Source organism: Chaetodon auriga, chromosome 7, assembly GCF_051107435.1.
Source record: "Chaetodon auriga isolate fChaAug3 chromosome 7, fChaAug3.hap1, whole genome shotgun sequence".
Taxonomy (NCBI): Eukaryota; Metazoa; Chordata; class Actinopteri; order Chaetodontiformes; family Chaetodontidae; genus Chaetodon; species Chaetodon auriga.
In genome coordinates, this window is record NC_135080.1 from 17,848,062 (window position 1) to 17,873,228 (window position 25,167).

General features: G+C 42.2%; 1 protein-coding gene across 4 annotated transcripts; it reads right to left on the reverse strand.

Annotated features, from left to right (window-relative positions):
* Nucleotides 1-82: 82 nt before the first annotated feature.
* Nucleotides 83-24,840, reverse strand: LOC143323648 (clathrin heavy chain 1-like). Of its 4 annotated transcripts, XM_076735616.1 has the most exons (33): nt 24,498-24,837; nt 22,199-22,406; nt 18,471-18,739; nt 17,877-18,038; nt 17,554-17,667; nt 17,110-17,283; nt 15,135-15,332; nt 14,572-14,772; nt 14,098-14,250; nt 13,773-13,895; nt 13,316-13,453; nt 12,869-13,033; nt 12,550-12,730; nt 12,288-12,451; nt 12,036-12,161; nt 11,694-11,836; nt 11,192-11,426; nt 10,915-11,037; nt 10,528-10,673; nt 10,226-10,409; nt 9,942-10,134; nt 9,603-9,760; nt 9,043-9,207; nt 8,805-8,912; nt 8,424-8,591; nt 7,761-7,910; nt 7,514-7,645; nt 7,188-7,298; nt 6,904-7,074; nt 6,537-6,758; nt 5,356-5,376; nt 1,849-1,924; nt 83-1,728 (listed from the first exon to the last, which is right to left on the reverse strand). In XM_076735616.1, exons 1-33 carry the CDS (start codon nt 24,537-24,539, stop codon nt 1,598-1,600), a joined length of 5,055 nt encoding a protein of 1,684 aa, XP_076591731.1. In that variant the 5' UTR covers nt 24,540-24,837; the 3' UTR covers nt 83-1,597. The 4 variants fall into 4 exon arrangements, with proteins under 4 accessions (XP_076591731.1, XP_076591732.1, XP_076591734.1 ...); XM_076735617.1 differs by lacking the exon at nt 5,356-5,376 and having other exon boundaries at nt 24,498-24,840; XM_076735619.1 differs by lacking the exons at nt 22,199-22,406; nt 24,498-24,837 and adding an exon at nt 21,760-21,916.
* Nucleotides 24,841-25,167: the final 327 nt, after the last annotated feature.

The window sequence follows — 25,167 nt, forward strand, 5'->3', positions numbered from 1 at the left end:
CATTTTTGCGAAAACAAACAAAATAAGGTAACTTTTTGAGACATTACCACTTCCTCTCACACAGACTCCACTGAAGACTGGATACAATTTTGAGTTTTTATTTAGGCTAGTATTTCCCTTTCAGGTGAGTCATATTCTTCCACTTATCAATGACAGATCCCCTTTATTACTAATATGCATGACAACAGAAAGGAATTCAACTTATGTTAGGGTTAGGATGACACTTTACACACACAGCTTAAAGCATGTAAGGAAGTTAAGTACATCAAGGTAAGTACAGGCTCTTGTTTCAGACCATTCTTGACAAAGAACTGGATGTACTGAGACCTAATTTCTTCATCATAACCATCTACACACACAACCTACAGGAGTGTTTATGGATCTAATCAAGCTGTCATAAGGACACCAAAGGTTCCACCGGCCCGTCTTCTTCCGCCTCCTTGTTTCTTCTTGCCGTTAAGCACTGACGAAGGAGGAAACAGGACAGGAGAGTGGGTGGAGGACAGATGGGTGGGGTCTCCATCTAAAAGTTTTCAATTCGTCATGTTCACATCTGTACACGCAAAAAAAAAAAAAAAAAAGTAATGGTGACCGAGGGAAACACCACAACACCTGGCATACACGGACCTCAGCATGAGGAGGGTTCAGAGTAAATACACACACGGTACGGTTAAGGGGTGAGGGCCCTGGGGTTTACAGGTAGCCGTGGTCCCGTCCTTGCACATACACAGATACAGTCTCACACAAGCACTGTACACGGCACAAGAGGTCACCTAAATACATGGAGCCAATGAGGGAGAGCTAACACCTAGGAGGGTGGATTGGATCGCCCAGGACAGGCTGAGAGGGGTTTAAAATTCTTATTTCGACCATCAGGTCACACTTGTGCACACACACACAAACGCACGCTCATTCACACAGTGACATACGTCTGTATGCATTTAAAACTCCATAAAGCTACACGCCTGTGCAGAATATACTATCATCACTTAGTGTTGCTAGCTATAGCCATTGAAATGGCAATATATGTTCAAATATTATATGTAACCTTTTTTTCCTCAGAATATACAATGATGAAATGCATTATACAGACAAACGAGACAATGTAAGCTGTTCACATGTTCCGTACATCAAAAGTAAGAGCTTCTCTACATTAATTTCTTCACGAGTGCAAAATCCAATGCTCCTCCACCTACTTCAAAGGTTCATTGCTGAGCTATAGCAAGTCCACTTCTGCACAAACCATAAACCAATTAAAAAAAAAACAAAAAAAACATGACATCAACATCAACACACAAAAAAAAATCTAAATAAGTAGTCATAAATATGGAATGTGAAAAACAAACAAACATGTGGTCCAATTTCTTTTCAAACAATACAAATAAAAGTCCTTCGATGCAGTTAAATGTTTTCTCTTGTAACAGGACAACATAATAAAAAAATAATACTCAAAATGAGAGTGGGCTGTTGCTTGCTTGTGGCCCCTGTTGTGAGTAGAAGACCATGGGAAGCTGGTGAGGAACACAAAGAGAGAGGGACAGATGGAAGGAAGGTGTCGGGTCGAGTCGTGGTGGGGGTCGTAGGGGTCGGTGGGTGTTCACATGCCGTAACCGAAGCTGGGCTGTGGCGGCTGGCCGTAGCCTGGTGCTGCTGTGTAGCCGTAGCCATAGGGCTGCTGAGGAGGAACGGCCACGTTAGGCCCTGCTGTGAGCATGAGCTGGGGCGTGCCTGCGACAGAAACAGCAGAGTAAGTAGTTAGAAGAGCACGGCTGCGCTCATATTCTCTAAATGTTCTCCACGTTTCCTTTAAACCTCCTCAAAACATCTGTGTGAGTGTGGTCTCCTTACCGTAAACAATGGGTTGAGACTCAGTAGCCTGCTCCTCCTGTTTCCTCAGAGACTCGGATGCTTCGAGTTTGTCCACCTGAGGAAAACACAACAGCAGTGACAGTGTTAGACCTCGGTTCCACTGCAGCCGATGGGGCTCTTGAAGAGCAAGGGCTGACGCGCCGGGTTTGCAAAAACTGACCTCTGGGGCAATTCACTGGCTGACGGATGGGACCATTCCTGACAGGCGAAGACGAATACAGTCCAGATTTAAATAAAAAACAGGCTGCAGGATGCAGGCCTTGCTAAAGTGTTGGAGGCCCTCTAGAAGGCAAGAGGAGTAACTGCATCTGGAGAGCTACTGGCTACTCTATCGAGCTTGGCTACAACAGTCTATCAGATAGACGTCCACGTCTTTGTGGAAAGTATTAGGGATTAGGAGGGGAGACAAAGACAAACAGCTACTGGGCAATAATGGTCCCACCATCCAGCCATCCAAATCATCTACTCTAACATGTTGGAAATATGGAGTATGTAGAGAACCAACCCTCACCAGTATAAACTAAAACCTACAGTCATGTTTGTCACCTGTTAGTTTGTCCGTCTCTGAGCAGAATATCAACACGTTCTGCACATTTTTGTACCAAAGTTGTCGAACACAGCTTAGCTAGCCTCCAGTAGTGTTTCTGTCAGTAATGATTGTAATACATTTTTCAGAGGTGGACACTTGTTTCTGAAAGACTGAGCTCTTAATAAATTAATAAGTAAAACTTGAAAAAAGCTTCCCGTCCCTGTGAGCACACTAACGTGTCTGTAGACTGACGTGTGCCATCCACAATGATGTACGCACACTTACTTCACTTTCTCCTTAGACATTCATGGGACAGACGTAGAAATGCTCCTCATGAGAATCCTTCAGAGCTTTTTTGGGGTCAATGTAGGAGTTACAGGAATAAACATGAACTGATATGCTCATTTGAAATGCTCTGAGTTTCCTTCTACAGCATAATGCAAATAATTAATGCTGAAAATAAGGCTGCATCTAATGATCACTTTCATTATTGATTAATCTGCTGCTGATTATTTGATCTATTAATGGATTCATCATATGTTTTACAGAATGTCAGAATAGAGAAAAATGCCCATTGAGTGGAGGTGATGTCAACAAAAGGCTTGTTTTGTCCGAGCAACAGTCCAAAACCTAAAGATATTCCATTTATTACCACATACTTGCAGGTTAAATAAACACTGAGCAGTTTGTTGTTGTTTTATTTGCGCATTCTGTCATTTCCAACACAGAAATCCAATCACCAACAATGTGTTGTGTTAGGTGTTTGAACATTTTGAGAGGCACGTCCCCAGCCCTCACGCATGTCCCAATTAAGTCACTGTCTGCGTGGAAACAGCCACAAGAAGCACGTAGCAGCCTTGAGACTCAACTTGCTAAAACCTCCTGGATTTTAATTGGTGCTTCGGCACTTGTTAAGCAGCTCAGAAGAAGACGATGACGGGGAAAGGACAACAGATAGAGCTAAAACAATTCAGAGAATGAAGCAGGCAGCAAAGAGCTTCAGATATTACCCCCAGCTATGACAGTGTGCATCTTAAATACCAATACAAATCAGTGATGGACAATGCTACATGATGCAACAGCACAGATGTCCTCTCATGGTGGTTTTGGGTTCAGTTCTCTACATACTGTCTGGTTTACTGCTACAGTCAGTCTGGTTAAGCAGGCTGTTTCAAGAAAAGACAAGCTGTTGTTTCGTTTCAGAAGAGAAGGGTTGAGAGACATGCTGAAGCGGCAGTTTAGTTATTTTCTCCTTGAAGAGTGCATGAGAAAGAAAGACGGAGAAGCAGAGAATATAGTGGAGGGGGAGTGTGAGCGAGGGTGGAGGGGATGCTTTTGTACAGCCAGTTCAAGGTTTCCAGAAGCAGGCACAGCCAACATCGATGTCTCCTAGCCTGGCCTGAGTGCTGCTGATGCTACCAAGGGGAAGGGAAATGCATGCTTGTTGCTCTACATGTAGTTTTTCCCCAGAGAACGCACCCAAACTACAGATTATATGCTCTCCTAAACTCAACTTGTTTGTCGCTTGAAGAGACCACACTTTACAGTAGCAAAGAACACCCCGCTCTTGAAATGCCGCTTGGTTTTTAACTTGTGTTCTTCTTTAGCACTGAGATAAATTCAGTAGTACGGACAGACATGGAGAAAAATAATAGAAAGGTCTCTGAAAGAATGGTCACTTCACTAAAATAATGCCTCGCTGGCTCTTCTATTACTGATGATTATGAGGTTTTACACTTAGCTGCAGTCTACACTACTGCACCGCGGTGCACATGCAGACATAAATATGCCCTCACCCCTCACAACATGAAGATATATTGAGTCGGGGTGATGTCTAGCAGCAGACTGCAGCTGAGTGGTGTTACAAAACAACTCAACATTAAAACTGATCTACAAGTCAGTGAGAAAAGGGCCTGACCACATCAGGTGAGGCAGTTATCCAGAGTGGCGCTCTTCGCCCACTCCTGAGGAGCGCTGGTGGGCATGCTGGTTGAAGTGGGTGGCTCGGTGTGTTTGAGGAGAACGGCTGTCATGGGGCACATTTGATAGAAAAGGGGGGACCCTCCTATAGACAGACCCTCAGAGAATTATCACCGGACTCCCCTCAGATCTGTGGAGCTTTGTAGCATCTTTAAACTTAGTGTTTTGGGTCATTCTCGCTGTTTTCATAGTGTAATTGTTGGCTGTAGCAGGCAGCTGTTTCCAGAGGAAAAGCTCTAGTCTAGCTTCAAAGATGACAACAGGTCAGGGTTGGGTTTATGGTTTGTTTCCTGCTGACAAAAAAAATGCTATTTTGTTGGTTTCAGTGAGGCTTGGAGCAAAAAGAAAAAGAAAAAAAAACATTAGCAGTAGCCTCATTAGATAAATTTCACTGTACTTAAGTGTTTTTGCAAAGTGCAAGAATATACCAAAAAAAAACCAGTCTAAAGCTGACATTCTGAACCGTAATCCTGCTAATTAAAAGTAGTGTTTACACAAACCAGAACAATATAGATCCTGAGTCAATGCTGGAGAAAATCTGACATCTCTGACAGCAACATGTCCCCACAACAAAAACACAAGTTTACAGTGATCTCATAAGGTCTCCCACTAGGTGAATCCAATTAGCATTGGAGAAATTGATTTTCACACCTCCGCTTGGAACAAGTTTTGTGTCTAATTCAATAACGAGTTCTGAGGTCACTCTTTGGTCCAGAGCCATCACTGACACCAGTAAACCCATCAGAGCCCTGAGGGATGGGTGTGAAGAGCCCCACTCTGGAGTCTTGTGGGTTGGTAGGTGGTCTAGTGGAGATGTGGAGTTTACAATCAGAAGCAGCAGAGTGACATGGGGGGGGGGGGGGGGGGGGGTCGGGGGGATCATGCAGTTTCTGCTAATTTTACTCCTCCAAACTACAGGCTACAGGACAGGGGAGAGGGGTCAAAAAGAATGATTAGAAAATGGATTCGACTTTCACCTTTTCCTTTATCGCATCAACCTGGAAAGGAAATTCAGAGAGGCAACTTAAGGAGGAAAAAAAAACAAACGGAAGTCTCCCAAAAATAGAAATTGACAGAGAGAAAAGAGCAAACAGGCGACTTGTCACAAACACAAAAATCCTGAGAGAGAGAGAGAGATGCGGGTAATAACACCACTTTTGATACAAATGCAGACTTGAGATTACTTTGGTACTGTGAAGAGTGTGACAAATAAAACACAGATGTGGACTAATAGGGACTCAGTAAGTTTTAACACTTAAACAAGGTCTACTAAATACATAATGCAAGGACTTGAGAAAATGACTTATTGTCACTAAACAAACAATTCCTTTGGTGGGGTTTGCCACAACAAGCACCAACAAGTAGTCAGCCACGAGCAGACCAACTACGAGACTGCTAATATGACAAACTGTATTATTTTGATGTCATAAAATCCACCAACTTGACATTTCAAGTTTGGCAAATAAATGCAACAAATCTTACAAATGCTCCACTCGGGTCGACTGTCTGTTATGAAAGCAAACGGTGGGCCCCCTTTTATTTTTTTGCCATGTAACAGAGATAAATGGCGTGACGAGCGACACAGCAGTTATGAATCTCCTCTAGAGCACATTTGTATGGAAAAGTAGCTTGAATGGATGGACACTCAAATGAAAAGGAAAACACCAGTGATGACACATGACAGAAGCATAGGAAGATGAGCATGAATGGAGGAAAGAATAGGCAGTACTGGGGGGGCTTCATTGGTACGGTCTGGGTGGAAACTGTGTGACACCGCCTATGGCTGTATGGTATTCGCAAACAAATTCTAGCAGATGCTGTTTTTTTTTTTCTTTTTAAAGGTCTCAGGTGGCGGGAAATACCAGACGGCAAACAGGGAAAAAGTAAAGATTCAATTGAATAATTAGTGTCTTTCTGTGGTACACTCATCTAAGCAGGCCTGATAAAGAATAGAAGTGTATCAATAGTATCAATACCTAACAGCATCATAAAAATAAAAAACATCAGCATGAAGGTAATCTTGCCCCTCTCCCTTCTAATGATCTTCTTTCACTGTAGTTAGTTTAGATTTTCTTCGATTTTGCCTTTTACTTTTACGAAACCTGATTCTACCTCAGCCTGATACATCGCACACGCTGGTTACCTCCGGTCAACTCACCTTAGAGAGGTACTCCCTCATGACCTGGATGAAGTATGGCATGGAGAAGTCCATGATGTTGTGTCGCCAGGCGGTCTCCAGCACCACGTCAGGCCGCAGCAGGTCGTAGCAGGTGAAAAGGCAGGCTGCAAAACACTCCTTCTTGTCCTCCTTCAGGAACCAAGCGAGAAGCTCCTCTGCCAGCTCGATGTCTTTGGACTCGGACGCATACTGCATGGCATCCTGCAGAAAGGGAGGCAACAATACGTTGGCTTGGGGAAAAACCACATCTGCAGTTCAATCCACGCTGGTTTCAGGGCCTTGATCTACATTATTTGGAAGGAGTGGAGCATCTACTGAAAGTTATCATTTGTTTTAGTGGTCATGCCTTGTAGAGCTTGTCCTTCTTGCAGAGCTCGACACTCTGTTTCCAGCGGTTGTTGCCCTTGAAAAGGTACGCTGCGATCCTCCTAAACTCAATCAACTCGTGCTTCTCCAGGCCCTGGGCCAGTGAGATGTTGTCAAAGTTGTCATAGGCATCGATGGAAGTGCGCAGTGCCTGGATGAAAGAGACAGAGAGGGGATTAAAAGATGCAAGTGAAAATGCAACTCAAAAGTCATCAGAAAATATATATTAGGATACAATCAATACACAATGTTAAAATATCATACCGCATAGTCTTCCTCAATGATGAAGAGGTTGTTTAGTGCCTCATTTACTGACTTGTTGTTGTGATTCTGGACAGACCTTAGGTAGGGTTTTACCAGAGGCAGCTGCTTCACCTGAACAAAGAATCAGAAAGAAGGATCAACATCCATTTTCATGTGAACTCGTGTTCTCTATCAACCACAGACCACTTCACGGAGAACAGTCGCTCATAACTTCACACAAATGATACACAATAGCATTTCATTTATATTATTTCATTTTTAGAAGGAGTTTTGAACTGAAGCACACGCTGACACCGTGAGAACTGTTTACAGAGAGCAATAACGACCTTGCTGAAGAAGTTGACGGCACGCGTGTGGTCCAGTCTTGGAGAGAGGACGATGAGCAGGTCGTTCAGTAACAACGGTTTGAACTCCAGATAGAAGTGGATGGCCTTGTAATACAGCTCCACATTGGCCACCTACAATGAACAACACATAGAAAAGGTCACCATTGTGTTTTGGCCCTTGAGAGTCAAATCTCATACCAGGATGGTAACTAACATCACTCACCAATCTTTCTTTCCTTTTTCTTACCTTGGTGACGATGTCTTTGAACTGGCCCTCCTTCCACGCGTCAGCTGGGTGGTTCATCATGGTGATGATGGCGTTGTCGTACTCCTCGTACTTGTCATAGAGGAACACCAGCTCCGCCCAGAGGTGGGCCTGCTCTGCTGCCCTGAGAACCTGACAGACACACACACACACACACACACACACACACACACACACACACACACACACACACACACAGAGTTAAGTTCATGAACTCATATTTCAATTAGTTCACAGATCAGGATTATTATCATGTTTTTAACAGCTGCTTCTACAAAAGATAATCATGCATATGATTATTCAGGATTGCTGTATGTTCACTATATTCCAAATTATTATGCACATGCCAATACCATTAAGGCTGTTTTTTTTATTACGCAGTACAAAATCTGTTGTATTTGTTGCATGAAATGTTCAGAAAGGAACTCCACATATTCAGTGGTGCTCATATTGAGAACGCCTCTAAAAGGGACCCACCATCTTTTTGGTTGTCAATGCTTGTTTTCATGCCTTCTACAAGACAGTGCACATAAAAACAGGCAAAAACTTTCATTGAAAAACTAAAAACTAAGTGACCTGAAATCCTATTGAAAAGCATATGCTGTTAAGTTGATGATTAATCATGCTGTGCTTGAAGATGCCTACCTTAGGAATGTTGACGCGGGACCAGAAGAGCTCCAGGTGCTCCCTCATCTTCTGGGGCTTGAATTTGGAGTACAGGATGGCAAGCTCAGTGAACATACCCATGTGAGCACGCTCCAGACCGAGGGCGGCCTCCAGCATGGTGATCAGCTCCTCAAAGTAACCGCGATCCTGGAGAGTACAGAGAGACTTAATGACAGCGGCTATTTCCCTTTAAACCTTACAATACAAACAAAACACAAAGACATTTGGTATTTAAGTGCAAAACAAGGCCAACAGGAAACACCACCATCCTGAGCACTATGTTTGATTCCAGATCGTATATGTAATCAGTAATTACCCAGCATTCATTCAACAGGTGAGATTTACACTGGCTCCAGTTACCTGGTAGTAGTTGATGAGTTCTTCCAGTTCATCGGCGTGGACGACAATATGCAGGCCACACATTTGGGCAAGGCGGAACTCTTTTCCATCTACACACGCAAAACACACCTGGAAGAGGAGAGGAGCAAATCAAACAATGTGTTTAATATAGGTGACTGGGCGGCACGCTGCAGGAGATAGAGATAGAGAAGATTCTTCAAGTACAGACTTAAAAATGAGCTGGATCATCATTCCTCACCTCCTTCCAGGTGCGGGTGCTGTTGGCCTTGCGCGCTCCGTCCACAGCTGCCTGGTACTCTCCCAGGTGCACCAGAGTGGAGGCCAGACGGCCGAAGTTGGACACGTTGTTGTAAAGCAGCTTGGCTGCCTCGTACATCTTGTCGTCGTAGCAACGGTCACCCACCTGGAAAATTGACACAAAAAAAAGAACAAAAAAAAGATCAGGAAAGCAGCAACAGACAGGTGAAAGAGACATCAGTGGTGACACCTGTTTAGAGCTGTGCTGAATGTTCATTCAAAGCTTTTTACATTTGAACAAAATCCTCAATTTGATGAAAGTGATTCATCACATTAAATGAACAAGCTTCCAAACGTTTTGCCCAGTGAAAGCAGATACATTATATTATTTTTTTCTTTGTAAAGACAATAGTAATTCACTATAATTGTTAGAGCTGAAATAGATTTTTTTCATTATCATGGTTATATAAATGTAATTAATGGTGCCGCTCAACTGCCCCATTAACACAGGTGCATGCTCTTGAGTGTGTGTTGCATGTCGCTATGCCTCTCAGAACCTACTTGCTGTATGTGAGCATTGTTGGGTCCGTTGATGAACTCCTCCAGCTCAGCCAGGCGGTTGGTCTTGGCCAGAGCAAAGATCAGCTCTGTTTCAACGTACGACTCGCGGGCCTTCTTACGAGCCATCTGCAGAAACTTCACCAGGTCCTCCCAGTTTCCTGTGCATGAAAATCAACACTGATGAGTTTCATAAACACATCTATCTCCTGTATATCTACCAAAATGCTATGAAAGTGTCTTCATTAAATAAAACTATAAATGACAACCCACAATGAATTCAGCATCTATCCAAAATTCTTCAATTCTAAGCATCAAATGAGCTCATAAAGTCTATCTTACCGCTTTGGGCAGCAGCTTGTCCCACCTCCATGTAAGCAGAGGGGTCATCAGCCTTGATGTAAGAGTCAATGGCTTCTTTGACCAGGCCCTTCTGAAGCTGGGCCTTTGCTAGCTGACTCCACACCGGTGGCTCATTGCAGCGCTCAGCAAACTCATAAGCTCGGTCCAGGTTACCGATGTGCTCAATCAGAACCTGGCAAATGAGACCACAGATCAGATCACGTTACATCAAGGTCAATAACGCAATTCTGGTGGCCATGATAGTCGAGCAGTAATGCACTGACCTGCACAGCAGAGGTGTTGACATCAAATTTTCTGAAAATAGCGAAAGCTTCCTCAAACAGCTCATTGCTGATGGCGATGTTTGCAATGTCTGGGGCATCGTAGTTGTCAAGACGGTTGATGTACTCCATAACGCGTGTCCGATCAGCTTTAATGGCTGTCAGGATGAGCAGATTCTGGAGGTTTCTGGAAAAAAAACAACAAAAGGACAATCTCAGTGAGGGTCTTTATTTTCCTACATATATATTTTGGATTCACAGCCATAAACATTTTGAATATACAGGTGACATCAAGCCTCTCTCACCTGTGCTCGCTAAAGACAGAGTTATCCAGGACAATCTTCTCCAGAAGCTCGATGAGCTCATTGGGAAGGTCGGCGGTCATGAAGGCCTTGACTGTGACAGACACCTCCTCTGGATCCTGGGTCTCAGACAAAGCTGTCTGCACAACCTGTAACAACAGATGCGACGCACTACAGCTGATATTTTAAGTAAAAAAATATCCTAGATTACAATTTAAGAATCCTATTCCAAAACAGCTAGATATAAAAAGTCAAACTAGAAGACATTCATTTTTTTAATGTATCTATTATGAAAACCAAATCTGTAATACAGGTGCTTTCTGCATTAACAATTTTGATCAAGTAGTAAATGTGTTATTATTTTGTATTTGAAATGCCAAGGGGTTGGACCTGGTCGATGAGTGGTCTTCTGTAATTGTTGGTCTCAAGCAGCACGCTCGCCCACAGTTCAGGGTTCTTGCGACGTACAAGGTAGCGGGACAGACTCTTGAATAGTGAGTTCTCATTGCAAACCTAAGGGACAATACACAACTCAAGTTTACATGAGAGACAACAGTTCGGAAATATCATGAAAGTAATGTATGCACATCAGAACTAAAACAGGAAACAATAATAAACAAAGAGAGTTTTTGCCTTCAATGAAAGTATGACTTCAGACTAAACTCACATGAATCAGTTCCTGGTCACACTGTCCTCTCTCATAGGCCACACAAGCCAGGTGAGGGTCTCTTTTCTCACAGTACTTGCCCACTACGCGGCTGTCGTAGTAGGGGTTCTCCCTCAGGAAGCGCTCGGGATTGTTGTTGCTGTCAATGTAGATCTTTGCCAGGGCGTTGTGAGTAGCGGGCTCCTCACAACCGTCATGAATACGAGCCTCCAGCCAGGGCAGCAGCAGCTTCAGTCTGGCGAAAGACACACGGTGAGAATTTCACTGCACAAGGTTTGAAGAGGAAAAACAACTGCTGACTCACGACTCTGGATGAATGGGTCTCCTAAAACCAGGATATTTCACTAAGATGGGTATGTTTTTGCTAGTTCATGTGAGTGATGAGACGACCCAATGTGTGCCAATGAGAATGCGCATCAGACACACAACAGGGAGTCTCCTATAGGTTGCGAAGCTTTGACCCACGATTGTAATTCAGTTCCATTAGTTCCTCCCTTCTTACCGATTTCTTTTCTCCACTTCAGCCACCAGTTCGTCCGTGGAGAACTGTCCTCTAACCACCATGATCAGGTTTTTAATCACATCCTCTGCACAGTCCACATCCAGCAATCCTCCAATGACAACTGGCAGACGGCTTGGGTTCACCTGGAATAAATGATGCTAAAGTTAGGACATATTCAAGAACAAATGCACAATAGTTTAATTTAAGTGCACTGAGGCAGCCCAGTGTTTACAAGCTTGATTCTTTGCATCAGTGAGACACTATAAAACCCCTTTAACATAAGTTGAGTTAAATGTTACTTTTTACTGTTATGAATATTGAAAAAAATCTGTTGTGACGTACCTTCTGCACATAGATCTCAATGTATTTCTGCAGGCTGTTGCGGTACAGGTACAGGACCAGATCATGGACAAAATCGAAGCGGTCACACACAATGATCAAAGGCAGCTGGTCTGTCAGCTTGGCTTCCTGTTGAAAAAAAATATAAAGCATTTTATTGGCTAATAAATGCCTGCTTTGTTGAATAACAGTCTTGCAAAAAAGGTTAGATTATTCTGAAGTGAAAAGTTTCTTCTGCACTGGTCCATTTCTGACCTTGAGGAAGTTCTTCACACGCTCGGGGTCGTAGCAGTTGCTCTCCCGGCAGATTCTCTCCACCTCTTTGATCTGGCCTGTCTTGCAGGCGGCCTGGATATACTTGAAGTGGACCTCTGGATCCTGGCTGAAGTTCACAATGGAACCCAAGAAGTAGAACAAACCTGAAAGACAAAAAAAAAGTCAAAATCAACAGGAGAACAACTAATTAAACGTAGAGGACAAGCAAATTTGCTCAGCACGGTGCACATTGCCAGCGTACCCTCAAAGCTCTTGAACGACTCAAAAAGTTCAGTGAGAGACTGAGTACTGAGCTGCTCATGGTACTTGGAGGCGACCTGGACGCAGATCTGCAGGTTCTGGCGGATGTTTGCAGACAGCATGGCTCTCAGACACTCCAGGGAGTCCTCGACTGACAAGGAGCCAAAGAAATTCACCAACCACTGCAGAGACAAAGAGAAAACTATCAGCAACACAAACCCAAATACAGTAATGAAGAACCAATCAATCAGAACACATAACAAACAGGACTGGTCATATTGTATCAACTGTGTTAGTGTTAGTATTCTTCTGTGTTGTACCTCTGGGTTGAGAAGGTGTGTGTGCACCACAGCGCGCTTTATGTCATACAGGTCAGTGTAATGCTCCAACGCCCTCTGCAGGAGACCAGCCTTTTCACACAGCTGTGCCACATGAGCGCGATCATAGTGGGTGAACATCTGATTGCCCAGGATAGCGTCAGCAACCTGCAAGACACGACACAGAGGACAAGGACATTTCAACACTGCTTGAAGCTTTTTTTTTTTTAACCAGGAAACTGCAGCAGAGGCAATAGGAAAAAAAAATTGGTGCATGATAGAAAAAAACTGAAGGAAAAAATCCTGAATTTATTGAATTAATCTGTACGAATGCTGACTGTGGTAAAATGGCAACTGAACAACATGAGAATTGTGTTCATTCTCGCATTTGGACATCTGCCAACCAAACTAAACTGTGGCTTTCATCTCTAGATCAGGGCATTTATGTACCTGCGGTGCATGGACCAAATTCATCTCCAGTAGACGTGTCTGCAGTGGCCCTTCCATGGGTCTGTTGTTCTTCAGGGCATCTAGTAGGAAGGACGTGCACTGCTGGATCAGGTTGTACTCCATGAACACATCAACGATCTGGAGACACAAAAGAAAGAAATTACCATAGATGTCAAACTCCTCCTGGTTATTGGGTGGAGGGCAGTAGCCTTTGCATAACTCTGCTTCTGCATCACTGATTTTCCGGTCATGGGGTTACTCTTCTAGCCTTTAGGTAGTGTAGGTGCAAGAAATGGGGAAAAGTGGACCTGCTAGAAGCTGCTACTGTGACCTGTGCAAACCTCTTGATGAAAACCACCATAAGTAATAATAGCCATTTGTTATTTTTTACCACTTACATGTAGTTGCGTGTGTCTGATAACATGATAAACATAGGGGCTTTTTTTTTGGGTTTTACCTGTGTAATGTCAGCAAGTGGCTCTTCATCCTGAACCAGCATCTGTGAGAACTGAAGACCCTGCTCTGGACTGATCCGCATTACGTTCCTCAGCAAGAAGATCCAGTCTGGAGTGTAGCCCACCTAAAGGGACAACAGATGTTTAAACTTACTAGGCCTACATCTGAGATTTGCCACAGCTACAATGCAATCATATAAAACACATAAATGAAACAGTGGAACACTGATTACAACGTTGCAAAATGTGCCAATAGTGTCTTGGAGAATCAGTCAATTGTCTTATATTATATCGGATAACCCTGGTATAGCAGGCATCGTCACAAACCTTCTTGGCATAGAGGACAATCTTCTGGAACTGCCCAGTCTCTGCAAAACACTGAATGACCTTATTGGGGACGTTGGCTCTGAGGTAGACACTGAGGGCAAGAGTAGGATCTACAGACTTCACCAAGTCTCCAAGCTCCTCAGAGCACTCCAGCTGTAAACACACACACACACACACACACACACACACACACACACACACACACACACACACACACACACACTCTCTTTAGAAAAATGCTCTTGCCTAAAATTTCCTGGCCAGTTTTTCCAAAACAACAGACGATTCTATGCTCAAAAACACACATAATTGAAAGCAGCAGTGTAGTGCTATTTGTAGAGGAGCCACCTTACTGACTGTAGTGAATATTGTCCAAAGAGCAGATGTTTTTTTTCTGACACGATTGGTGAAAATAATTCCTCTAAAGATAAGACAAAGACTGTCCACTGTCAAACCAAACTGCTGAACACATACCTTGTCCTCTTTCAACCACTTCTCTAACAGCTGCTTGCGGCCCTGTTGGAGCACTGGCCTGCACAGCTCCAAAGACTCAAACTTATTGAGTTGGCCTTGGTCCAGCAAGATGCCAAAGTATTGGAGCAAAGGAGACGTCTGGCCTGGTTGGGCTGGAACACTCTGGAATCGACGGATTGTGTCTGGAGTGCGCAGGATACCCTGAGGAGGAAAGATGGATGGATAGACAAAGTAATTAAGTGACAGTGGGAAGATTTGGTGAATGCTGAGTGGTGTGTGGTTACAATAGCTGAACATTAGTGACTGCAGTGAGTCTAGATATATACTGTTTTCCTTTCAGAAACTTCTCAGGCCATTGCAGACACAAAACAGGCAACTATTTTGCGTGTGTTGTATGTAAATCAACACTTGCTTTACACACACATTACCTCTGGGTGTTGATTGCTACACTAAGCTACAAAAATCTGCTTAGTCTTAACAGTCTGAGCTTGTATTCCTTGAAGAAGGAGTAACGTCACGTCGCTTGACCCTGCTCTGAGTGCACGGTGGCACAGCTGCAGTACCTTGGGTGCATTGGCTGCCACCTTGGCAGCTTCTGAGTAATTCCCTGCTGCAAAGAGGGTGTTGAACTTGCGGGCAAACAGCTCCTCAGCGCCGGCTAAGTTGTTGCGGACAGCCATGCGGAGAGCCAAGTCTGGGTTCTGGAGCACATTGGTGATGTAGGGAATGATGTTTTCCTCTTCCACGCACACTGACAACACCTGGAAAAGTACATGTGCATGTTTTATTGTCTGTACATTTATTCCTGAGTGTAAAACAGTGAAGTGTCCATGTTGCATTTTTATGTATTTTATTCCTTAGTCTGTTCAAAAAAGCAATTGCCACAACAGCAAACAACATATATAATGCCATAAACATGCAAAAGGTGAATTATTCAGCTAGAACACCTACAGTAATTCATTCTGGGTTAGGCACCAGGCTCTATACTTGCTACTCCATGCAAGTGAACATAAATACTAAGAATTATGTGCAACAATCTGACACCTGCCTGCATGACCAGGCACCTTTCAACTGACAGTGAAATGTGGGTACGTTCTTTGTTCACACCTTCGTATGCAAAAATAGACTTAAGTGAATTAAGAAGCACACTTGTCACATTCCTAAATTACAGATAGGGATTAGCCCATTGTTGCGTGTAGTGTTACATTTAGTGCCTGTGTGTGCATGTGCGTGTGTGTGTGTGCATGCAACACACTGAGCTGTATATGGCAGACCTGCAGGTGAGAGCCAAGAGCAATAACAGGATTAGACTGTGTAGTTTGCCCGGCCAAGATTAGCCCTCCTGCTGTGGCTGTCACATGCTGCCTGACACCAAAGATGCTGCTACAGCCTGTTATTTTCAGAGATTTCCTCAGTCAAGGTCACACGACAACACCCAAGGACCCACACTGATACGGTACACAAAAGGGCTGACATACCACAAGGAAAGTGAATCACCAACAACAGTCTAGTTATTTATACAGCATATACACATACTGAGTGTCAAACTGGCACATATTTAGAAACAAGCACTATGGGTTTCTGCCTATGTGCGTATCTATGTTCATCTTTTGGAAGATATTCTTTACTCAGAATTCATCCAAAAAAATGTAAAACAATTTAAATTTTACAAATTTATGTCAAATTTGTATTGTAAGAAGTTCATTAGGGTTATCAGTGGTTGCCTTTATATTCCATTTCAAACCTCCAGCAACATCCTGGAGTTTTAAAAATGTCCGATGAGCCTGGCTCTTCCACAGACAATCATCAAGCAGATGACTTAGTGTCCCAACGCAGTGGGCTGCATTCTGTGATTCAACACTACATGGACCCTACGAACATTTGTCAGCCTGACACCTCAGGGTCATACAGCATGACATATATATATTGCAGGTGCCAAGAAGAAGAAGAAGTAGAAGAAGTCATGCCTCCTAATGCATGTTCTGAGTCTATCAAGGCAGAAGGTCTGTCCTCAATTAACATAATTATAACTTGCTGACTTTTGGTTTGTTGCAAACGCCTGACATGTATATATTTTACAGGATACTTGGTTAAATTAAAATTACGGGTTATTTTGCCAAGTCACATGCCTGTTAAAGTGATGAACTACATGTTGTTTTTGAGAGGACAACAGAGGTTTTATACTCGTGCTACAATTTTATGGCCTGTGCTAGTAAACTTTCAACCTCTGTAACACCAGTGCTGTGTGAAAAAGAAGCTAACGTACAGTTCTACATTTCTTCAGTCTACTCAAATAGGAAGCAATCTGCACAAGGTCAAGGGCCTTATTTTCTATCGTCTGTCAAACATTCAAAGAATGTGCCTTGGCACTGTATGTGTCATCATGTCATTAATGAATAAATAAATTAATTAATTAATTTATAATTTCCCAAATTGGGATCAATAAAGAAGCAGTCTAAAGTCTAATGGGGAAATTACAGAACATTCATTTAAATTAAGGTTAAACACACATTTTGTTTTATTAAGTAGGTGGGATACCTGTCCTTTCCTGTTGACTCCAATGATACCAGCAGTTGGCTCATGGGGCGCAGTGACAAAAATGGTCTCCCCACTAATCCTGTTCATGTAGATACAAGTTCCAGTCTCGAGGTCATAAAGGTGGATGTAGCCATATTTGGTGATGAGGAAGACTACATCTTGCTTAGAACTGATCTAGATGGACAGAAAAAGAAATCTGATTAGAAAGTGTAAATAATGAACAAAAAGATTCATTTTAAAAATGCTCAACTCAAACGTCAAGTATTGCCCGGCCCCAGTTTCATGTCACATATTGTAGGGGGATCAGAAAGGCTTGTTCAAATGGTGCAACTACAACAAATTCTTGTTCTTCAACAAACAGTGCAGGGGATCATTTCCCACCAGAGGAAGTCTTGTTTGCAGAACAGAAGGCTCAATATGGCTCTTTATGAGTAGTTTCTGTACCTGCATGGCCACAGGGAAGTCATTCTGGGCCTCTGGTGGAAAGAAAACATCCACAGCTTTCTTTGGAAATGGTTGGTTCCCAGTTGGTGGAGTCCCCACTTCAATGATGTGCAGCTTGAAGCAAAAAGACATTGAGACAAAATGAGACAAAGTCAGGTTACAAGGGTCTCCAGACAGTTTTTTAAAGGTGGTAAATTTGATTTGGATTCTAGACACTCCCAAACGCTGGTCCATGTGTTACTGACTTCCATTTTTCAAATGAGTCACTCCTAATCCCCACGTTTTCATAGCCGTCAGCCTTTTGCAGTGCTTGTAAATCTTACCTTTCCTCCTGCCTGTCCTCGCACAGCAAAGCAGAACAGAGTGGACTCTTCAGTGTTGCCCTCCATCTTGAACTGTGCAAAGCCAGCAGCATGCCCCTCGATGGGCTGAGACACCTTCCTGTCCACAGAGTATAGCTGCATGGCTCCGACGACACGGTTTTGCTTAAGAGGAGAGAAAATCCACAAGTTTGTTCAAAGCCCAAAGTTGCCTGTAATTTATAGTTGCATTGAGATTCTTTAACATCTGCTTCCAGTATCACGAACAACACTGAAATCAATGGTGAAATCTTCTGTTTGAATACATAAACCTATCCTGTAATATCTAATACAAATACATCTTCAAGTGAAGCATTTTTGTATACTCTCTTTGATGGGTGACACTACTGTGATGAGAGTAATTAATCACACAAAATAATTCTACTGTAGATTACTGAGCAAGTAAGATAATGTAGTACATTATTAAAATATGGTGCTGCTGTTCTCCAGTGCAAGAACTATTTCCGGAAACTGAGACAAACAACAGTATTTAGTGAATGTGTTAACAATCAGGATTTAACAGGTTGAAGCAGCTCTTCAGCCACGCTGTTTCTTTACCTGCGCTGAAATGCCAATGAGCAGCAACCATTTCTGTTTGGCATCTGTGCGGTAGTTGATGATCTGGCAGCCTGCCAGGCTGGAGTGACGGTCAAAGACTTTGATTGGCTGAGAGTCACCCTCCATGCTCCAATGGTAGACTGCGTTGTCTGTGACCAGGGCAACAGTGTTGAGGGAGATCCATTTCCAGAAGGTCACGTCATCTGTCATAGTGTGAGCCTTCATTTTGCTCTTCATCTCAATGTTGAAGATCTGCAGGGTCTTTGCCGCTGAAAACATTAAGAGCGAAGGTTAACATACAGGGACACAGATGAGTGCTGTGACACCTCAAAACATCCTTATAATCATAAATATGCTAAGAAAAATATTTAACAAAACCAGTCTAGTGACTAAAGCTACCACACACGACCCACAGCAGACTTTGGGAGTAAACATACCATTTGGGCATAACAAACTCCAATTGCTGTACAAATGTTGGTAGTCAGGGTTTGGTAGGAATAACACCAAAGGATCATACAAAAAGCCAGTACCAGTGTCAAAACAAGAGGCAAGACCAACAAAAGGGCAACCACTTTGGTGGTGGATCTGCATTCAGTTTGGTCTGATACAATAAACTGTTCATGAGAACCCCATTCAGTTGAGGCTGAATATGCAAACCTCTTGTGGTAATGTGAGCTGAAATTCCGTAACTTTCTCCGAAACAGGACTTTTAAATTGAGAAAATCAAATAGACTGACCGTGTTCGGACTGATATTAGCCCTGCATCACAAAAAAGCTGTTTCTATGTGCTCACACAGCTCACGAACTTGAACGTGGCTCAACCTTTTTGTCTTAACGTGAGGCACGGCGTAGACTACATGCGTGACGATTCTATGTGGATTCATTTTTGTGATGTAAACAGAGTGTCGCAACTTTTAACCTAGCAATCCTTGAAATGGACATTAAACTGTCAGTATGGTTATTTTCCAAGTAAAATCCTCTTTTTGGTCAGTGTTTTGGTTTCTTACTAGCGTTTAAACTTATAGATCTATTACTTGAACTGGACTTCCTGGATCCAGTTTCTTTGTTTTTTAACACCTTGCTATTTTAGGTCTGGACCCACACTTACAGACAGATATCACTACTACTATGTTTCCTGTGCTTCTGAACTGAATCAAGAATGACTTTCACTGTCATTTTGGTACAGTAGTTCAATTACCAATGAGCTTTTCAACCAAAACCAGATCAGTTAGGAACCAACGTCTGCTGAAAAACGTGGTGCACAGCGCAGTCAAAACGAGGCTTTATGGCCTGAGTCCAGCCCTCCGCCCCCACCACATAACAGAGGAACGAAACTCCAGGCACGTCGCTCTTGCTCTTAAACGATTCACATCAAAATTTAATCCTAAAACGAGGGATGTGGGAATTTGTGTTGGGTCTGAATGCAGATTAGCAAAAGAAGACCACAAAGCACACAAACAGATGTGATGATGGGAAAGATGCTGGACGGATGCACTCACACCCATTCTGTGTTTTTTTTTTTTCCTCCTGTTCAGTCTCATTGGAGGAAAGAGACTGCAATTCTTTGAGCCCCAGCCATTTACTTTAGATCCAAATGCAAGCCAAAAAGGGGAAAGCAATTACAGGAAAGCACATTTGTCTTTGATCTCTACATTGTCCTGGGGCTCGCCAGTCAAGACTTGATACCTGAGTGTTCAGTAGTACATTCATTTTATCTATTTGACTGGTATCACAGGTTAATCCAAGATGATCATTCTCAAAAAGATGACACTGCAGCTCTAGTTGTGTACATGATAGTGCTGAACTACAGAATTATGTTGCACTAAGTAAAAACAAAAAAAACTTCAGTTCAGTGTCACCCTCTTGCTTGCTCTCGTTCTCTTACTGGAAGCTGGAATAAACCCAGGCGAAGCAAAATATTAAGACGTGCACGTTTATTGATAAATTATGTATCATTTTCGTGTATTTACTTAACATCGGCATCTGTGCATCTCCCCATGTTGTTATAATATGATCGTGCCCACGTCTGTGCTTTACTACATGCCACAGTACCAAAGTGGGAAATTTTTTAATTCTACACACAGTAACTTAATGGAAAATTTGGCACATATAACATAAATTTTATCAATACTCTGACACTTCTGTTAACTGCCAACTCAAGGTTAGATTAACATATAGTTGACTGAAACAGAGAAACAAATATCGTCTACAAATCGGTATGGATGTACCAGCCTCTGCTGGCTGACATTACATCATACACACATATATTCTTATATATATATAAATATATATATAAGAATATATTTGATTATAATACCACAGGCCAGGAGCACACAATCCTTATGAGAATAAGGCCTACTTCCACAGGACAGCCAGTGCATTATGGCCTACTAGTTTAAGGCTGGCCTAAATGTCACGGCTTGCTTCATTTTCCCTTTGTTTAAATGACTGCATCATTTTTCTGCATGTTTTAGCCCTTTAACAACATACATACATAATATACATTACTACCAACCATTTTCCAAGGCACATAATACGTTGCAACATTTCTGAATATTCAACTGATTTTCTGTTAATACCAGAGTGTGTTTTTATTCAATCTTCTGACAGACGGGTATTCTGTTATGTGGATGCCTTCAGGTTGAGACTGACAGCTTAAAACTGACACAGGATCTGTATTAGTGAAGACTGCCACATTTTTTAAAATTAATATACTAAAGTCTTTACATCATTTTCACACTACCTATGTTAGCATTCAGGTTTGCAATTTATGAGTCAACTTTGGGAGGTTTTCACCACCAAGTCAATGGATTCATTCAACTAAAATTGCCACCATAGACAAACAGTTTGTGGTTACCACACAACATTAACATTTGTTAGACAAAAACACATGTGGGCAGGATGTTCCCTGTAATTAATGACCTTTTCTGAAGCTGCTTTTAAGCCTTTATGTGCTTATGTTCATACCGTACAGAATGGGAAGCATAACTACATTTGAAATTATGAAGTACAGTATGTTTCAGAAAATGGTCAGCTGTAATATAAAATATATGTACAGCATAGCAAATGGGACAAACACACACACACACACACACACACACACACACACAAAAACAAAGAAAAGAACAATAGTCCTCAAGCTGCCCTCTTAATTTTGCTATGCCCTGCCTGTGTTATCTTTAGAAATTCAAGCATTCATTAAAATCACTATCAGTACTGTGCAAACAATTCAAGACAGTGCATACAGGATTACACTTTGACAACTCATGATATGTAAAATTCAACTCACCGTCTGCAAACATAAGAAAGCAGTAGGAAATGAAAAAAGAGCAAAAACAAGCAAAATACACAAAGCATTCATGACAGCATGACATTTTACTACCACTGCTACTACAGTTTACTTCTCCTAAAATACCAGTCTTGTACTTTTAAACTTGTTACACTACACTTTAGTTACTCAACCTTTTCGACAAACAGAAATGGGGTGGTCTACATATGAACATCAAAATGAAAAGCAGACTGTGACAGCTATGTAACTGACTGACAACACAAACAAAATTTACACAAATGACCCAATGTATTAGAAAAGCACCATAGCGTGGCATGTGACCCTCCAAAACTTAACTGTTTACTTTTCAGCCTACGTGCTTCCAGTAACCTAGCGCACTCTTGTCTAGGTGGCACATAAAGCTATGTGCTAACAGATACGCATTTTATCTAGAGCTTACCTTTAAGGGCAATAACTTTGCTGGCAGGGTTCATGATGGCACTGTCTGCAGAGATGGGCCTGCGGATGGGATTGTTGGGGTCGGCCATGTCAATGATGACAACCTGGGCCTGCTCGCCCACTTTCTCCCTTATACAAATGAATTTGTCGGACTCCATGGTGAGAGTGCTGAATCCAATGTTGGCTGGGTTGATTCCCAGGTTCTGGAGCTGAGATATGAATGCATAAGTTGTTTTAATAACAATCAATGGCCCACACGATTTACAACAAAAAAAAAACATTCAGGACAAAAGCACAGGACCTTTGTACTGTAGTCTTGTCTGTAAATAATAGCACATATGCAGGATCATATTATCAACATCAACAACTAAGGACTTACCATCAAAAAAACCCCTGAAATATATCATACAAATTACCTAACATAACTGGGACGGTGAGACGGTGATCTCACTCTGTCTGTCCCATCAGCCATTTCACTTTTTAAAATTGTGGTTACTTTTGTTTTTTCTTTAGATATGGATAATAAGGCAATTTGTTCAAATTCCTGGCATAGGAGAACCTAAGTAACAAGGTCTTGGTATTATGACTTTAAACCTTAATTTACACACAGGAGTAATACACAAATTCACACCCCATACAGCTGTCATGAATGGGGAAATTAGAGACCAAAACCATATATGTATTTTTTGTACCAGGCTGTAAACATGTTGATTTCTGCTGTAAAATTTGCCATTTTAATATGGGGGTCTTCCGTTGGAGGAAGCCTCAAGTGGCCATTCGGGGAACTGCAGTTTTTGGCACTTCGGCATTGGCTTCATTTGTGATGCCCGGAGGCTGCAGCTTAGTAAAAAGGCACTAAAAATCAAATTGATGATCATTATGAGTGTAGTGTTAATGGGTTCAATGTTGGTCTTTGAGGTACATGGGCGCTCAGCTGTTACAACTATTATGTGCTGGAAATGAGTTGTAGTATATAGCACCATCCTTCAAGTGCAACCTTGTTGATGATAGCATAGCATCCAGTTTCTTAGGTACACTTTGCTAACACTAATAAATATATTGTGTTAAACTAACATGTGTTTCAATTGTTTTCTCCACTCCATTTGTATTGATTTGGCAGGCTAGATAACAGAAACTCCTCTCTGTATAATGTGTTAAAATTCAGCAGCACCACAAACTGAAGCTTCCAAATGATTAAAAAGTTGAATCAACAATGCCCAGTTTCAACAGAAACTGACTTTATATTATTAGTTATATCCTATTATTATAACCTTTAAAAGAAGGGTTTACTGAATGACTGTTGTATAAGGCTGCGTTTGTTTTAGCTATTTATACTTAATACACTGGCAAAGAAGTGTATACTGCTAAAAGGTCGTCCAAGGTGTATAGTCATACTATGAAAACTGCCTCCAGTGGGGTTCAGTCTTGAACTTAAAGTTTAATGAGAACACTAAATACACGTATTAATCCAATGGTGTCTGAAGCATAGATGTACCTGCTGAGCTTGAATTTGACTGAACTGACTCTGTTTCCAGGTGTTCTAGAAAATGATGATGTGTGGATGTATGAGACAGAGAGCAGATCATATTCAGATCATATATCCACAAAATAACCTTAAAGTCTCCGTTCAGTTGTAAAAATGCCCTGTCGTACATAACCTTATTATTGTATGATGACGCGAAATGGCACAGAGTTCAGCCAGACTGCAGCTGACCACGGTTTCACAGCTACTAGCTAGCTTTAATACACCACAGACACATCATCATCAGATGGACCGTGTGTTAATAACTTAATGTCTACATAAAAACAGCCACCCTAGCAATAAACTTTGATGTTAGCCAGCTCGACGAATGAATGTCTTAGATAGCTACAATTAGATGACGTGACTCCAGCATCCCTCACGACACACTAACTGCTAGCTAGCTAATGTAAGAGCGGATAATAGCTGACGTTAATCTAAATGCAGCCATGTCTTGTCAGTAACACTAAAACTGCTCAGTGAAGGTCAGCAAAAGTGCTTAATGTTAACTACTCTCTCCCCATGGTTGCCACTGACAGCTAATGTCGGCTAACGTTGAGTCGGCTAGGCAACAGCATCAGTGCAATGAATGAGCGCTGCTAGCATGAAAAGCTAGTTGTTAGCTGCTGGCTAAACGGGGGAGGGGAGGTCATTCATTTGCTGCGGGTATTGACGTTTAACATTAGCTCAGCCAGCAAGCTGTCAAACGATGGTTATGCGGGAAAATGAACAATTAATGAGAATGTTGGTGTTTCTGAAGCTAATACGCGTTCCCACATACCTGCAGGTGCTCCTGGAAGCGGATAGGTAGGATTTGAGCCATGGTGGTTTCTTTGAGCTTCTCCGGAGTCCTGAAATTCTAGCCGTGCAGCTAGCTAGCTAGGCAGTAGCACCGCGCTAGCTACGACCTCCTCACTGTATGTGTAGGTCGGAGCCAGTCAGTGAAAACAAAAAAACACGATGAAACGTAATATGCAATGTTGTTAATCGTGTTTCCGTAATCTGGTATCAGTGGAAATGCTAAATATGTCCCCCTTCTGTGTGTGCTTTCTGCACTGCATCGATGGATAGCAGTGGCTACGGCTGATCTTCTGTCCAAAATCCGCAATGGCGGCGGAAACAGCTCAGAGCCTTCCCAATCCGGAAGCATCTAGGGAGCTCTGGAAGGACACTGGCTCTGGCCCCGTGTGTAGGAAAGGCATTGGCAACTATTCTTTATTATTATTTTTAATTTAAACAAAAAACAATTTAGCTGTGTTTCTACTCACCATTCTGTATAAAACCAACCCATATTCGCACACGTGCGTCAGTTCCGTAACAAATTCATACCTTTTTAAACCCATGACAACCTACTTTTAAAGCTTTAGTCCCATTATTTACCCATCGGAGATGCGTATTAGTTTTGACAACACATACAAGCAAAATGTAGTAAAGCATCTAATTTAACATTA

Coding starts and splice junctions, on each gene's coding strand:
- LOC143323648 (XM_076735616.1), bottom strand. CDS start 24,539: ATGGCTCAAATCCTACCTATCCGCTTCCAGGAGCACCTGCAG. Junction 11,427..11,693: donor GAAGTGGAGAAAAGAAATCG/GTAAGAAGGGAG, acceptor GTCTTTCGCCAG/ACTGAAGCTGCTGCTGCCCT. Junction 7,075..7,187: donor TCATTGAGGAAGACTATGCG/GTATGATATTTT, acceptor TCTTTCATCCAG/GCACTGCGCACTTCCATCGA.